Genomic DNA, 16,525 nt, shown 5'->3' with positions numbered 1-16,525 from the left:
GCATTTGATCCATACATTACCACTCAAGTGAATGGCATCCATACTATAGCACGCCGTATGGACGACGAAGTAAAAACCCCCATGTTAGTACTTAAATAGCCACCTAATAGTCCTTAATTTGGGCATAAGGAAAGTGATCATTGGCACACTTTAGATTTCAAATACCTATTAAATAACTATTAGTTGCTAGAGAAGGGTTTTTGGAAAATGAAACTTTTGTTTTAAATACACTTGTGACAATTAATGTTGAATCTTGCTCTAATGCCAGCTGTCGCAGAACCGACCAATTTATAAGAATACAAGTACAATGGCAATCCGCAAGCGGTCGCACTGTCATACTTGAACCCATATAAACCCGGTAGTCCGTCGAGTACCGCGACGGGTCTCGATAAACGATTTACCACAACCAAGATCGTACAGGATTCAACATACATGCCACATATTACATAAAGTTCACAGATACTTTTCATCATCAGAGTACGAATAAAAAGTTATTACAAACCGAGTTTGATAATTAAAGCGGAAGCAAATAAGTTCGAAGATAAAGTTCCAACGTAGTTTGATACAGTGCCAAACCAGATCTCGGTCCACAAAAACAAAGATAGGAATTACTAAGGAAGCCTGCCCAAGGCTTACTCCTCATCCACAGCGGGATAGAAGCAACTCTTGCAATAACCATGATACACAGTGTCATCTGCAACAATGGGAAAATAAACCCTGAGTACGAGAAGGTACTCAGCTAGACTTACCCGTCATGAACCAGAAATAAAATGACTCCAAGGATCATGCAAGGCTGTATAAGTGGACGTAACTTGACAACATTTTGCGTAAAAGGCAATTACCCGTTGTACAATTATGATTCCTTTATCAAGTTAATTATAACTATCCATTTCTAGATTAGCAACTATCCTATGCCAAACATGTGGTATATCATTTAGAAGCATACAATAGTAACCATAGCAGGTATTGTAATTCCATATTCATCTGAACCACCATGTTTCATAATATAGCTGCTACGATGTTGGGACTAGTCAAGTTTCTCACTATCCGGGAGAGACGGCGATTCGAATCGATTTCAACCAGCTGGGAATTTATTTCTAACACAAACCCAGGTCTACCAGCCACGATAGCCTTAGGTCACCTTTGATACAACTCAGGTACACATTTCGCGGGTCCGTACCGCGCCGCACAATCTGGAACACCAGATGCCAGGATGCTCAGGCCAAACCTGCCCTTGGGCTCAGTCTGATCGTTCCCCGGAAGGAGCGCACAACAGAATGGTTTCCGGCGTGAGTTGAATTACTCGGCTTCGCGGTCGGAACGAGTTATCCGGCCAGCTAAGTGAGAGGCATGCGTTCAATCTTGTCAGAAGCGCCAACAACGGTACGGTCCTTAATCGACACAGACGGGGATAAGTCCACACCCAAGACCTCCATGCCTTGTTGCTTCCCTATCGACTTCCCGTCCGGTCTCAATTTACTTTTACCTCATAGTTCTGTTCCACGATAGCAGATATAGCCAACCGTGCTCCGGTATCCACCTATATCTCACAGGTGACAGGACATCACCTGACTTCTACCGGTCTAAGCATGGCTAAGCATATATATTTGATCCTGGACCTATACCGGTTAAAGGGATAATATCTGGACAAGGAATGTACATGCATCAAGTGGTTTCATTCAACTCTTATAACCTAATGCATCAATCATAAATACGTAAGTAAACATTTGTAAATTACTGGGAGACTTATAATGCTCTAGGGCTTGCCTCGCAGAAAGGAAGTAGGGCGATGATCAGGGCACTCCGGAAGCTCTTCAGGGTTCTGCTCCACGCCTTCGGGAGCTGCGGCTTGCGGATCCTCCTGCGGGTTCCTTTCCTCTGCTTCTTCGAATTCCAGCAACGTGATCTCTTCCTCCGATCCTAGATGCATGAGTACGGTATAAGTATTACGAATGCATATATGTTAACAAGTGCATCACGTTGTTTGAGTAGGTGCATATCTCTTCTCGATTATTACTTAACTACTTCCACAATGCATCGACTATGCCGCAAACAGTAGCTACTTGTTTCACTCATAACTGGAGTTCTACAATTCCAAAAGCAGTGATCCTGGACTTTCTGGAAATCTTATCAAATTCTCTACGACTTTGTTATTAACCATTTTTACAGTACACATCAGTTTCAACATGCAACTCATCACACTCTAGAATCAGTCCGGAAATGATTTAACATGCAATATAAAGTAAGAATACTTCTACTTCAGGTAATCATTCAAAATTTGACAACCTAGAACCTACCAACAGTTTAATCATACCAAATACAGTTAAGATGATATAATGGTGAAGCCCAAACTATTTATTAAATTGCCTTTATTATTTTATTTAGATATCTAGGTTAAATAATAATTATATATCAGATGTGCTTAATAAATTCTCAAAAATTTACAGAGTCTTACTAATGCTATCAAAGGACTACTATAAAAATTTCATGTCATTTTACTAAGTAGAACATCCTATACAAAAATGATAAGGAAGCAAGGCTTGAAATAGCATAAATGGAAAATCCTATTGAAAAGTGTCAAGCAACAGATTTATTATTTTTCTTAACATCCATATGGTACTAGTATTACCTCCAATAAATTTCATGAATTTTGGACTCATAATTAATTTATAAAAATTCATGCAAGGATTAACTATTTATAAAAGAAAAATCTATAACTATAGATCTACACATGCACTGGTCCTCAAATGTTTACCAGAGTTCACATATGCTAAGACTAGCTTACCACAAAAATTTCATAATTTTTGGAGCACAGGAACTCTAGATATAAAATAAACAAATTTGAATGCATTCAAAAGCACATTTGAAATCCCTATTTAAATCTCCAGAAATTTCTACTATTGAAGCCAAGAACATATTTTTTTTAAATACTACACTTCCTAAGGAACACAACCATATTTATTTCACAATTTTAGGAGCTACCAAATTAAAGATACAAAAATATCAAAACACATGAAATTAGGGTTTAAATCTGAAAAGAATGAACTAGCTTTCTAATACCAGTCACTGGCAACCGGGGCCCACCGGTCAGCCGGGCCCGCTTGTCAGCGACTGAAAACAGGGGAGGCGGTTCCGTTCGACGCGGCACGGCCCTAGCTCATCGCCGGTGAACTAGCCGGCGGTAGCGACTACACCTATAGGGTCTACTCATTCACCCGCACCCGGTGGTGGCCTTCATAAGGATGGAAGGAGCACCGAAGCACTTCACCGCCGACCATGGCGGACGGCTGTGATGGCACGGCGGGGCGGGCCAACAGCAAAACACCGGTGACGACCTTGGTGCCTCGATCTAAGGCTCGGACGAGTACCAGGGTACTACGGCGGACCTAGCGCACCAGCTATCATGCGGAAAGGTAGACTACAACGGCGTGGCCATGATGACGGACCACGGCGGCGAGCTCCGGCAAAAGCGTGTGCGCTGCTGTGGCTTATCGAGCTTGAACAGCGGACACGGGAGGAGGTAGTAGGTTGCTGGGGAGCTAGTGGTGCTACTGTGGTGAAGAATGGATGGCTCGTCGCGAGCTATGCGCGGCTATGGCGACGGCGGAGCTACGGGCTCTCGGCGGCTGCTGCAGCGAGGAAGAAAGGAGGCCAGAAGCGAAATGGGAGCGTGGAAGGGGTCGGGCAGACGCTGGCGGGGTTAAGGCCGCGCCCAGGCGCGTCGTGTCCTGCGCGTACAGACCGGCGGCGACGCGCGGCCGTTTCCCGCGCCACGCGGCGGCCATGGCCTGACGGCGGTCGGCCACTGAATCAGCTGATTCAGTTCGTCAGTCGCAAACGGTGATGCCTGACAGTGCATTTTCAAGTCGACATATCTGCTAATCCGTAGCTCCTAAGCGAAAACGATCTACATGATTTTTGTAGCCCGAAGTACCAGCTACAACTTTGGTTCAAGCACCTCGTTCTAATTCGCAACAGAGATGGAGTAATATCGTGCTCAACATCGGCTGTCAGTCGGTTAGTCGATCAACCACTTAGAAAATTTGTTAAGTGTTCAAAGCTGGATTTTGCTAGTTTTTGTGGGACCCATTCAAGCATGTTAGAAGCTGAATCAGTCTATGACCCAAAAATAAAAGTTGTTCCTTATGTCAAACACACCAACTTTGCTTTAGTGAACTCCTCCATGCAAGGTCCCTAACGCCTAGTTCAACTTTAGTCAAACATGTCACTTTGAAATCATGATACATATTCAAACCATTACCAAATGACCAAACTAGCCCTAGCCCTAAATACCAAAGTTGTTCATAATGATACTCTAAGCATGTTTAAACAATTTGCAAGGTCATTTAAGCATTTCATGTAGTAGTCACTCATATAGCTATCCAGGTCAACACATGTGATATTACTTAAGTGCTTGATCATGAAAGGTGACCTTCATGAACAAGGTTCCTTTTGTTAACCTAAGTGTAGCTAAGGTGTTTTAGTGACCAACATCACCCACTTGCATCCATTTGCACATGATCATATGCATATGTTCCAAGAAACACGAGATAACAAGCAATGTTTCATATGTTTCGATCAAATGTTTCAATGGTAAATGATGATTTATGAATGCTTGATGCTCATGCTCATGTTATGCAAGTCAAGTTATGCAAGGCTAACACCCGAGGTGTTACATAACCGAGACAAGCCCCAGCGGCCCTGGCTGACCCCGCTCAAAAGCGAACAGGAACGTCTCGACCTTCTCTCGTTCGATTCTAACCCCAAGCCAAACCCACAGAATCTCCAACGAGGAGAGGCCATCGGGCCCCCTGAGCTTATCGAACGACTCAGGCATCTGCCGGGAGGCGGGTTAAGAACTTGTGGAGTGCCACCAGAGGGCTCTGCCGACCCCATTAGCAAATGATGGACCCAGATTCCACACGAATGTACCCGTTAGTGAGCTCGTTGAGCGCGACACTCGAGCCGTCGAGGCAAGTGTCGTTCACTCAGCCCCTCCGATTGCGAAAACCGAGGATGGGGTAACACGCAAACAACGGCCGACCCCTATTAGACCCTAACAAGGCTCGGGGGCTCGAGCCAAACAATACAGGGATGCAGGTTCAAAGGCCCCACCTTGCCTAGCCCATAGAGTCCCCAGTTGGGGATTTTTGTTGGAAGACAGGGCGGGGAATATGGCGATGACCTCCATGGACTTCGTCAACCTATCACCAAAACCACAGTGCCGATCTCCAGTAACCCCCGACCCCAGCACATGCAGGGGGTCGGACCTTACTTGGGGGTTGGTTAAGGTACGGCTACCTCCTTTCCTTCCTTAGATCTCCTCGCATTATAATCAGCGGCATAATTCAGGGGAACATATCGGTAAGATCGTAAAAAATCAAATCGCAAAAAATCAAACAAAACGAAATTAAGACGCAAAAGCTCGAAAGGCGTCTAGACTTGAAAAGTATCAACACTTGTCCGCATATTACATATAAGTTGTTCTCAAAATTGTTCGATTAATTACTCCCGCGGAGGGAGAACCATCTCTTTCAGACTGTCTGCTAGGTTCTTCGCAAGGGGAGCGACCATCTTCTCCATTTCCTCTAGCTCTTCATCCTCGTAGGTGGACGGAAAGCCTTCGCTCATCACCTTCAGGTTTATTTCCTTCTCGTAATGGGCGTGGGCGATGGTGAAGGCCTGGGTTATCCCGGCGTGAAAGGCACTCTCCTCAAGTTGGCCCACCCGAGCCGTGATACCTCCGACACGAGCCGCGAGCGGGCTGGTCTCCACCGGCTCCGTCACATTTAGGGCGTTAAGGACCACCTCGACCGCAGCTTGTAGAAGATCATGCTCATCGCTCTCAACCTGAAGGGCCCTTCGCGTATAGGCAGCCTCTTTCTCCAGCTTGGCGGAGACGTTCTCAGCACTCAACCTTCCTTTCACCGCGTCACCAAGCTCCACCCGGAGAGAGCGGACCACCTCGACATCCTCATCCACCTTCTGCTGGAGGGCCGCGGCCCTACTCTCGGCCTTCCGCCGGAGGTCCCGCTCCATCTCTAGCTCCTTCAGGACTTCGCCGGCCTTCTCATTGGCCGTGGCATTCCTCTGCAGCAGCTCGTCTCGCTCTTTTTAGAGTCTGGCAATCTCCTCTCCATCCAGCTTAGACCTCACCGACAGGTCCTCGAACATCCCGTGTGCCTCCTCCGCATCCTGACGCGCCTGGGCCTCCCGCTCCTGGATGGTAGCAAGCTGGGCGGCCATGTCTGCTCGCAGCCGGGCCTCCTCGGAGAGGCGATCCCACTCTGCCTTCTGCTCACGGAGGAATTGGGATTTATTCCGGCTACGAGCAACAAGAACCTGAGGAGGAAGAAGACTGACATCAGAAATGCGAAAACACAAAAACATACGTAGAAAGAAGAAAGCCCAGAAAATACCTGAGTGGTAGGGATAACGATCTCACGGAGGGCTCCTCTGGTCTGGTCCAGGGCGTTTAGCATGGTCGAGATCCCGATGTCAAGACCCTCCCGCTCCATGCTCTCGGAATGATCATCGAGCGAGAAAAGAGCCGACGTCGGGTCCTGAGCGGCCATCCACTGGAGCGGCGGCTCCCCCCGTGTAGGGGAGCGGCTTCCTCCCGACAAAGGGGCCGGTGGCGGCTCCCTCCTGACCCTGTGCGGCACCACCACCGCACTCGAGGACCCTCCGGCTGGACCCTCCTCCGTCTGGACCGCTTCGGGCGCCACGGGTGGATCCACATGGGCGCCTGGTGGCGCGGATTGCACCACGCCCTCGGGTGCCACCACGACCGCGCCCAGCTGATCCTGGCTTGGCGCAGTCACGATCCCCTTCACCGGCGGTATGCGGTCCTCGGCCGGCTGTTCTGCGCCCGCCATGGAAGAGACCGCTCGCTCAGTAACCTCCGCGGGCGTGGGAGCCACCATGGACGCCGTCGGTTCGGCCAACGCGGCCCCGACATCGGCACCACTCCTGCCCGAAACAGGGGTGACTCCAGGCGACGCCGTCTGTCCCGCTTGAAGGGCGAGACTCTTCTTGGGTGCCAGCCCCAGGGGGTGACCCATCCGCAAGAACCTACACCAAGGTAATAACCGTTAAGTCAAAATAAAAATGGAAAAAGGATGAAAACAGAGGAATCAACAGCTTACGTTGACGTCCTCGGCCGGCGGAAGCATTTCGGGGACGGATCCCTAGATCCCTGCCCTGACTTGTCCGGGCGGGACCGTTTCATGCCTGCCCCCTGCTCCAGGGCAGGGGGGTTCATCTCGTCGGGCGCGGCGCCGGAGTCGCTCCCCTCCATCGTCTTGTCGGGCGCGGCACCAAAGCCGTCCCCCTCCATCGTCTCACGGGGCGCAGCACCAGAACTGCTCCCCTCCATCGTCGCCTCGGGGACGGCGGCAGTAGGCCTGCCCTCCCCTATCCACCAGTCCTCGGCCGGCACACCGTGCGAAGCGGCGGACTCGCCGACCTCCACTAACCTCATCGATCTACTTCCCTCCGCGTGGAAAGGGAAGGGCCCCTGCACTGATGGGTGGCCACTCGTCAGCGTGTCCTCGTCCTCCAGGACGCCCCAATCCACACCGACGGCTACCTCGTCGTCGTCATCATCATCATCGTCATCGTCGTCATCCTCACTGCTCACATCCTCTCCCCGATCCCGTGCCTCCTGCTTCAGTCATTTCGCCTTTTTCATCTCTTCCCTTGCTTTCTTGTCCCGCTCGGCCGCAAGTCGATTCGCCGCCGCCACGACCTTGTCCTTCGGCAGTGGAACCGGGCTGTCCTTAAAGACCAGCACCCTCGGCTGGTCCCAATGTCATAAAGCAAGTGTTAAGAGAAAAAAGAAAAAAGAAAAAAGAAAAGAGCATGGGAGAGGAGGGCTTACGAATTCAAAGAACCCAGGCTCCGGCCGCATTGGGGGGTGTCCGGGCACCGGATACACAATGTCAAGGACTCTGCCCGCAGAATCCTTCATCGGCTCCGTCGCCTCCTTGATGCGCTGCGCCACTTCCAAGTAAGGGAGCGCCTCATCAACAAGCACCGTCCCCTCGTACGATATCCCGGGCATCATCCGATGCAGGGGAAGCACACGCGCCATCAGGGGTGCCACCCTCCTAGCATGGTAGGCACCGATGATCCCTGTCCCCTTTACACCCCGGCCCTTCAGGGCTTGGAGGGCGGAAAGAAGGTCGGTAATGTGTTTCTTGTCCTTGGACTGGACGCCCCAGCCCCACGACTCCGGAACTTCCACAATAAGACGCCCAGTATACTTCGGTAGGGTGGCACTCGCATCATCCCTAACATAAAACCACTACGAGTGCCATCCCTTGTTGGATGTCGCCAGACGCATGTATGGGTAACCCTTCGACCGGGTATGGCGTAGATGAATACTGGCACATCCCATCGGCGCGTTCACTTCTTTCCCCCCAATCTTCCTCTTCGACAGACTAATGCTAAAGAAATACCGCCACAGATCAAAATGGGGATCGATCCCCAGGAAACCCTCGCACAGGGCAACAAACGCTGCCATGTGCTGAATCCCATTGGGAGTTAGATGCTGCAGCTCTACCTCATAGTAATCTAATAGCCCCCGAAGGAATCTATGCGCGGGTACCCCGAATCCCCGCTCATGAAAGATGGCAAAAGAGACGACATACCCTTCAGGCGGCACCGGCTCACCCTCGTCGCCAGGAAGCAACCACTCCTGGACGGCGGACGGTGGGCGGAGAAGGCCACGGCGGATGAGGCCCTCCAGACGCCACGAGGTGATGCTTGATCTGCCCCACAACTCCATCAAAGCAGTAGGGGGGAAGGGCAGGCGCGAGCTTGACGGCGGCTGGAACACGAACGCAGGCCGGTCGACGGTGGCGATGCGGGCGCGAGAGGCTGGGAAGATTGGCGGCGGATGTTTCAGAACGCAAAGAAAGGGGAGCGAAATACGGAACCCTGGGGGCGAACCCCGTGGTTTTATAAGGGGCGACGGACGCGAGAAGGGCAACCGTCCGCCTCGATCTCCGGGCCTGCTACGCGCACCACCGCGTCACGTCGCGGGACACGCGCCCGCAGTCCCTATCCTCTCGCCCCAAAAATCTCGGCGGACGGTTCGCCTTCCCCAAGCGAACTCGGACTCTCTACCCACTGGGGAAACGCAAGCCACAAAGGCCTGTTCTTTTTTCTTTGGCCCACCTGGGGCCCAGAAACTCGCCGGCCGGCCCAACTAAGAAGGGAGCCACGAACGATCCGCAATCAAGGGCAGAAGCACCAGTTAGGACAGCCCCGAATCAGTTCCCAGCAAACGGGACGCCACGACCCACTTGGAAAAACATCCAGTTGATAAAAAACTAAGTCCTTCAGTCTTACCTACGAAGGGGCCGATATAAACCCCCGGGCGACTCTACTCGAATCACCCGGGGGCTCGGGGGCTACACCCATCGGGTGCGCTCGCGCGCACCCTCCGGCAAAGTAACTTCTACGAAGTCAAAAGCACCCTCCAGGCGATTCTACTCGAATCACCTAGAGGCTCAGGGGCTACTGTCAGGGACCTAATACCGGGGTACCCAGAAGGTGGAACCAATAACCACCGAACGCAAAAAACTTCTGGACGCATAAGGGCGCCGTGTCATCCCTTGTTCGAGTAAACAGGAGTTCGGTTCCACCCCGCCCGACACCTTTGGGACAGGCTCGGTCTCGCCCGAGGGCCGAGGGATAAACTCCATCTCGCCCGACGCCTTTAGGACGGGCTCGGTCTCGCCCGAGGGCCGGGGGACGGACTCCGTCTCACCCGACGCCTTTGGGACAGGCTCGGTCTCGCCCGAGGGCTGAGGGATAAGCTCCGTCTCGCCCGACGCCTTTAGGGCGGGCTCAGTCTCACCCGAGGGCTGAGGGATGGATTCCGCCTCGCCCGACCCCAGAGGGGCGGGGTTAGTCTCGTCCAAGAGATAGGGATTGGCCTCCGTTTCACCCGACGGCCAAGAACGAGTCTCGCCCTGATCGATATCTATCCCTCATGATGATGGGTACAGGGCAAGACAAGACATTCGGGTCAACCATGGCTCCAAGGACCATACCCTGCGCCCTGGTAGGAAAAGTGCTGCCAGGGAACGACAGGACTGATGCTTTAGACCCTTCCGGGCACCACAGAACCCAAAAGGCATTACAGGTGCGTGCATCTCGCCCTATAGAGTTGTAGGCGCCGCCTTCAGCTCTGGGACACGGAACCCGATGAAGATATACGACAACGGCTACACTCCAGGAAGGGATTTGCTATCTCCACGAACGGCGGGTATTCCGTCACCACGCTGTGGACCCGAGGGGGCGGCGCCCGCTTCCCGACCCCTCAGGTCCTCCCAGTCAGAAGGCCTTGGCCACGGCGCTACACCAGACCCCGACCCCGCATTCTCCCAACAAGGACTCATGGGAACCAGAGGGCGTGCGGGGCAAGGCTGGGAGAGGCTCATAAGTCAAAACCACTGTACTACAGCCCATACCCTGCGCAGGGCAGCATTCTGAGACTAACCTGACATCCTACAGAGACATCGACAACATTGTAAGCACTTATCTTCCTTCGCACTCATCAGAATAGAGGACCTGACCAGGTAGACGTGAGCTACAAGACTAAGTAGAGTACGCGTCCTGGAACCCTCACCTTTGTAAAGCCAGCCCCTTCATCTATAAAAGGGGATGCGTTTCCTCCATCAAGGAGGACAGAAAAAGGAGACCGAACAAGTGAACGCACTCATACGCACAGTCAAGCGGCTACGAAGCTCTTGACCACCTTTCGACCCTTCCATCAGAGACTTGGGACCAGTCCCTCTCTCGATAGTTTGTACCCCTTACTACAGATCGTTCACGGTGCTAATAACACAAGCAGCAGCAAACTGGACGTAGGGACGTTCCGCCCGAACCAGTATAAATCTTGTGTCCTTTAGCGCACCATCCGAGCCTAACGCGCATTACTATAAATTTACTTGCTGATGCTTGTACGAAACACCGACAACATGTATAGAGTATTAAATATAGACTAAAAATAACTAATTACATAGTTTGCGACTAATTTGTGAGACGAATCTTTTAAGCCTAATTAGCCCATGATTTGACAATGTGGTGCTACAGTAACACATGTGCTAATGACGAATTAATTAGGCTTAATAAATTCGTCTCGCGGATTACTGACGGATTCTATAATTTATTTTTCATTAGTATCCGAACACCCGATGTGATACCCTAAAACTTTACACCCTGTATTTAAATAAGGCCTTAGATTTCTAGCATGTCTCGTAGGTTTTTAACATATCTTCTAATGTCTTGCTTGAGATGTTAATCACTTTGATCTTTACGTTGCTTAAGTCCAAACCAACCTTGGCCTCGTTCGCTAGTCTGAAACTTGACTAAAACTAGCTGAAAAACACTGTTCCGGCTGAATTGTTGTGAGAGAAAAACACTGTTCTGGCTGAAAAAAGAAGCCAAACAAGCCGAATATGGGTAAGCCGAACAGGCGTTCATTTGTACTTTCCTAAAATACTAGCGAGCATTGTTTGTCTAAATGATCATATCGTTTATTAAACATCAAAATCTAACTTAATGGCTTATAGTGTTTATTAACCTTACACATAGTATCATGGTAACGTGCGGACCACACGTCGGCCCACAGCCACGGGTCCAGAAAACGTCAACAAACCTCCGAGCAAGTGTTGGATGCCCAACTCCGATCCACGCGAAAGCAATTCACATTGGGCTCAACGAGTGACCTATTGTGGCATGACCATTGTTAAAAATCTGGCCATACCTAAGGTAATAACGTGAGTCTAAGTTACGTTTTTCTTTGCCATACCCAAAACAAGTTATAAATGGCAGCCCCATCCTTCATCAGCAGAGTGGTGTTACTAGTTACTCATCAGCTCACCCACAAGGCCACAACCACCTGGCAGCCACCACTGTAGGCCTAGTTTGGGAGCTGGGGCCAGATTATCCCAGGGTGCGGACGCTCAGACAGGGATTTCAGCGGTCATTCAATCTCCCGTCCCCAGCATGCATTTGGAAAAGTGACGCAACGTTACCACCTTGCATGTCGCCGATACAGGGTATCAGGGAAAAGTGAGGCGTTCCCGATTCGGTTCACGAAGGGCATCAGGTCCTACTGGCGCCGGTGCGACAACGACCCGCGCGTGGACGGCGGCGGCGGCGCCGGCACGGCGGGCTGGTGCGCCTCGGGGACGGGGATGGCAGCGGCGGGCCCAGGCCGTGGGCCGTGAGGATCGGCGGCATGTTCCGGCCGGCGCGCCGCGTCAGGGCGCCAGCGTCGGCGCCGGCCCCGTCCCGGGCGGCGACGACCGTGGCCAAGGCGCCCATGCGCGTGCTCGGGCGGATACGGGACGCCTACGTCGACGTGATGCTGGGCGCGGCCAAGACGCGACCGGCCGTGGCGCGGGCGCTGCCCAGCGCGCCCGAGGCGCTGTGGCAGAAGCGGGTGCCCGTGCGCCGGTCCAGTAGCCAGCAGGCCCGGCAGAAGCCCGATGAGTTCGGCCAGAGGCTCTTCATGGAGATGTACAAGTCCGTGATCGCGTCCAGGAACCTCTCGGGCATGCTCCGCGCGTCGGTGGCGCGATAGCGAAACCAGATGTGCTGCTGTGGCAAGTCAGTATATATGACCAGCAACACAAGTCTTCCACATTTCTTTGCCTCTAGTTAACAGTAGGTCAGTAGTACATGGTACGTCTACGTGCACAAACATAAAGCATGGGGTGGTTCTGCTAAAGTTCTCCAATCCCAGTAATTTGTAGTGACCAATGTACGTAATGATGTAACCTCTTCAACCGCTGTTTCTTTGTGATTTGTGGTTCTCATAGATGTTCAGACTATAAAGGAGAATTATATTAAAACTTGGCATAATATATCCCTAAATTTTCCTTTGAGATAGAGGGCCCCTAGACAGCAGCGGTGGCTTGGAGCCCTAGCTGAGCGGCGGCGGTACATGTTGGGACCATCTAACTTCCCAAAGAACAAACAAATTATTGGACCATAACAGAGCTTCTTTGCTAGGAAAAGAATTATGAAGGAATAGTTATTTTACATGAAACAATCCATGTGCCACATACTATAAAAGCAAACTGAAGTAACTTTAATAAAAAGTTTATGTTAAAATAAAATGGAAAATTCTTGCAACGGTCATTAAGAATGAGAGGCTTCCTCCCAAAATGGCGTAAATGGATTGAAGTGTTTGTTTAGTGGTAAGGAATTGAAGGAAATGACTAAGCGGATTCCTACTTCCAGACAGAAACTGGTACGTGTCAGACAATCCACTTTCCCCAATACAATTTAACATACTCCCTCCATCTAAAAATAGTTGACGAACTGGTCTCAGACAATCCACTCTCCCCGATACAACTTAACATATTCCCTCCATCCCAAAAATAGTTTTTTTTTTGCGATCAATCCCAAAAATAGTTGACGTTACAGCATTCAAACATAGTCTCAAAATACTTGATCTTCTTGCTTCCCAATGCACCTTTCTCTTTGCACAGTACATCTTTCCCTTTTCATAATATAATAATACATCTCTATCTCCATTCCTCTCTGAAGACATTTTGGCCTTTTAGCTACAACATTGATACTCGTGCGCAATCCTAGGCTATGTTTAGTTCACCCCAAAATTCAAACTTTGGCACTATGCAAAAAGAAGATTTCCCGTCACATCAAACTTGTGGTACATGCATGGAGTACTAAATGTTGACGAAATCAAAAACTAATTGCACAATTTGGTTGTACTTTGCGAGATGAACATTTTGAGCCTAATTAGTCAACGATTAGACAATTATTACCAAATAAAAACAAAACGCTACAGTGAGCCTAATTTTGGCGGCGCCGATTCCGGGCGAGCAACTAAACGAGGCCCTAAAAACTTCAACTAGAGTTAGGACAGGGAACGCACGGCTGTATCACGTGGGAATTCGTAGTTCAGGCGGTTACAGCAGATTTTCGTTCTTGTGTGTCGTTCCCCTCCGCTCGCTCGTTGCTTATAACTCCGAGACGGTTATTACATGGGCTTCCATTCTCCCGCCCAGACACACACGGGCCAAGCCCACTACTATACCACTAGGCCCATGGCCATATCATGCATCCACGTGTGCCAAGCCCACTACTACACCTGTGTCTCGCTCGTAGCTAGGCTGGGGCTTGCACAGGCCCATATTGTATCATGCTTCATGCCTGTTGCATCCCAAAAATCGAATAAACAGTGCAGCTACCCGCTAAACAAATACACCCCCAAAAACAGATTACATGTCGTTTAAAAAAAGATTACATGAACAGAAGACACAATTTAAGTACCTGAGACTGAGAACCCACAGCTGACTGACAATGAAGCTATCTTGTGTATGAATATTCACATTATGCTCTTATGTATGTTACTCGTATACATGTATCTTATTTATTTACGTTGTTGTTCGTATTTTTATACATTTTTCGTGCGAATTACATACATGACTTGCCGACTTTAGATGAAACAAAAATCAACGGTTCTAGGGCGGCCAAAGGCTGGCCTTCGCCGCGCCCTGCCGCGCGCGTGTCGGCCCTAAGGGCGGGGCAGGTGGAGGCGTTCGGCGGGGGTGAGCGTGTGGCGGAAGTGGCAGCGGTGGCCGTAGGAGCAGACCTCGCCGGCGAGCACCATGCGGCAGACCTGGGTCTTGTAGCGCGGGTGGCGGATGACGGGGCGGAGCTCGGCGACGCCGTGAGCGAACTGGCACTGGTCGCCGTAGGGGCACGCCCCGGTCTCCTCCCACTTGTTGCACAGCTCCGTCTTGAACGTGCCCTGGTTGTACACCTCCAGCTCCCCATCCAGCTCCATGCCACCCGCCGCCGCCGTGTGTGGCGGCTCTTTGGGTTCCTCGCCTTTCTTGTCGCCGCCATAGCCCTTGCTGTACACGCGCTGCTGATGCCAGCATCGCATCAAGGTGCATGCAACAATGTCAGATGCCGATTAACAAGCGGGGTGCGATGAGGTTGGCGAGGCGTGAACTGGGGCTCACCGAGCTTGCGTTGGTCTGATTCGACGCGCGAGGCTTGCGGTTGTTTGAGGCCGGCGTGGCGGGGGGCTGCACCTTTTTGGGATTGTTCATCTTGAGGTAGTCGCTGGAGCGGACGGAAATGCTCTTGGGCAGCACGGCGGGCTTCTCGGGAGCGCATTCCTTGGCGGCATGCTTGTGGTCCCCGAAGCCGAGCCGGCGGACCTCGTCGGCGATGGCGGCGGCGGCGGCGGCCTGCTTGCCAATGCCGCTAAGCAGCGCGAGGCGGCGCGTGAGGTCGGCGTTGGCGACGCGGAGCTCGGCGTTCTCGCGGTGGAGCGCGGCGGCCTCGTCCACGGCGTCGGCGAGGCGGGCGAGGCAGAGCTCGTAGCGGTCGGCCACCTCCTGGTACTGCAGCGCGAGGCGGGCGAGCTGGAGCCTGTGGCCCGTGGCGACGGCGTCGGCGTCCGCGGCCGCGGCGTCGTCGCAGTCGTCGACGAGCGAGGCGGAGGAGGACGGCGAGGGCGAGACGGAGGAGGTGGTGGCGAGCGGCGACGGCGAGGAGAAGCCGAAGCTGGGGCTGAACGGCGACGAGCAGCGGAACAGCGCGTCGTCGCCGCCGCCGCCGACACCGATGCCGACGGAGGCGAGGTTATTGAGGTAGCCCGGCGGCGAGGCGAGGCGCTGGTCCCCGAAGGCGGCGAACAGCTTGAGCTCCAAGGCCGAGTGAAGGCGGCTGGCATTGCCCGGAGAGATGAGAGCTTCCTGCATGGTCAGAGGCTTCTTCTTCCAAGGCAGACAAGTAGCCTCGATCTGCGAATTGAAGAAACAGGTTGAATTGAAATGGTGTTCTTGCAGCACAAAGGCGTTCGGTTCACTGAATTCAGCAAGCTGCCAAATGCACGATCCAAGTTTTGACAGGCTCCCCTGTACTAACGTGTAACCACCACTGACCTTGGATGAACTCGAAACAACCATACGACAGAAAAGAGTGCAATCGTGATCGACAGAAAGAGTTGCGATCGGTGTTCCGTTAGCCACCAAAAATGCAACGAAGAAGCCATTAAATTGAGGTGCTGGACCACGAGCAATCAATCGTACCTCGTGGACGAAGAAGTGATGGAAGCAGAGGAGGGTATGTCGGAGAGGACGATCGAGGACTGTGGAGGGGAGGCGGGTGCTGGGAAGGAACGCGTAGCGTCAGTGCCTATATAGCTGGGGAGCATGCCAGGAGCAGAGGAGGCCGTGGGGCCCGCGAGTCGGCGAGACCGAGACAGCAGGGGGGATGGTACCGGAGCACGGTCGGGGGTCCGGTTCGTTCCTTCTCCCTATTTTCCCAGTCGGTGGTTGGCACGATGGCTCTGCTTTTGGACCTCTGTGAGCTTCGCTTGTTTTACGCCGTCAATGGAACAGTTAGCAGTACCAGTTTGGTGCCGGTGCCGCTGCCGCACGACGACTGACTGCCCGATCGGTTCGAGCTGTGATGCTTGCAAATCACGGCTCGAGTGTTCCGCACAATGTACAGACTG

At 52.0% G+C, this 16,525-nt stretch overlaps 1 protein-coding gene and 1 pseudogene across 3 annotated transcripts; one reads left to right on the top strand and one right to left on the bottom strand.

The window, feature by feature from the left end:
- The first annotated feature begins 3,594 nt into the window (after window positions 1-3,594).
- LOC136454925 (uncharacterized) lies at window positions 3,595-12,604 on the top strand (annotated as a pseudogene).
- A 1,670-nt stretch (window positions 12,605-14,274) lies between these two features.
- Window positions 14,275-16,172, bottom strand: LOC136452604 (zinc finger CCCH domain-containing protein 9-like). Of its 3 annotated transcripts, XM_066453211.1 has the most exons (3): window positions 16,098-16,172; window positions 15,021-15,809; window positions 14,275-14,923 (listed from the first exon to the last, which is right to left on the bottom strand). In XM_066453211.1, exons 2-3 carry the CDS (start codon window positions 15,765-15,767, stop codon window positions 14,567-14,569), a joined length of 1,104 nt encoding a protein of 367 aa, XP_066309308.1. In that variant the 5' UTR covers window positions 15,768-15,809; window positions 16,098-16,172; the 3' UTR covers window positions 14,275-14,566. The 3 variants fall into 3 exon arrangements, with proteins under 3 accessions (XP_066309308.1, XP_066309306.1, XP_066309307.1); XM_066453209.1 differs by lacking the exon at window positions 16,098-16,172 and having other exon boundaries at window positions 15,021-16,083; XM_066453210.1 differs by lacking the exon at window positions 16,098-16,172 and having other exon boundaries at window positions 14,277-14,920; window positions 15,021-16,083.
- Window positions 16,173-16,525: the final 353 nt, after the last annotated feature.

This window comes from Miscanthus floridulus, chromosome 5, assembly GCF_019320115.1.
Source record: "Miscanthus floridulus cultivar M001 chromosome 5, ASM1932011v1, whole genome shotgun sequence".
Taxonomy (NCBI): domain Eukaryota; kingdom Viridiplantae; phylum Streptophyta; class Magnoliopsida; order Poales; family Poaceae; genus Miscanthus; species Miscanthus floridulus.
The sequence above is the reverse complement of the archived record's forward strand: the minus strand, read 5'-3'. Positions and strand labels throughout refer to the sequence as shown.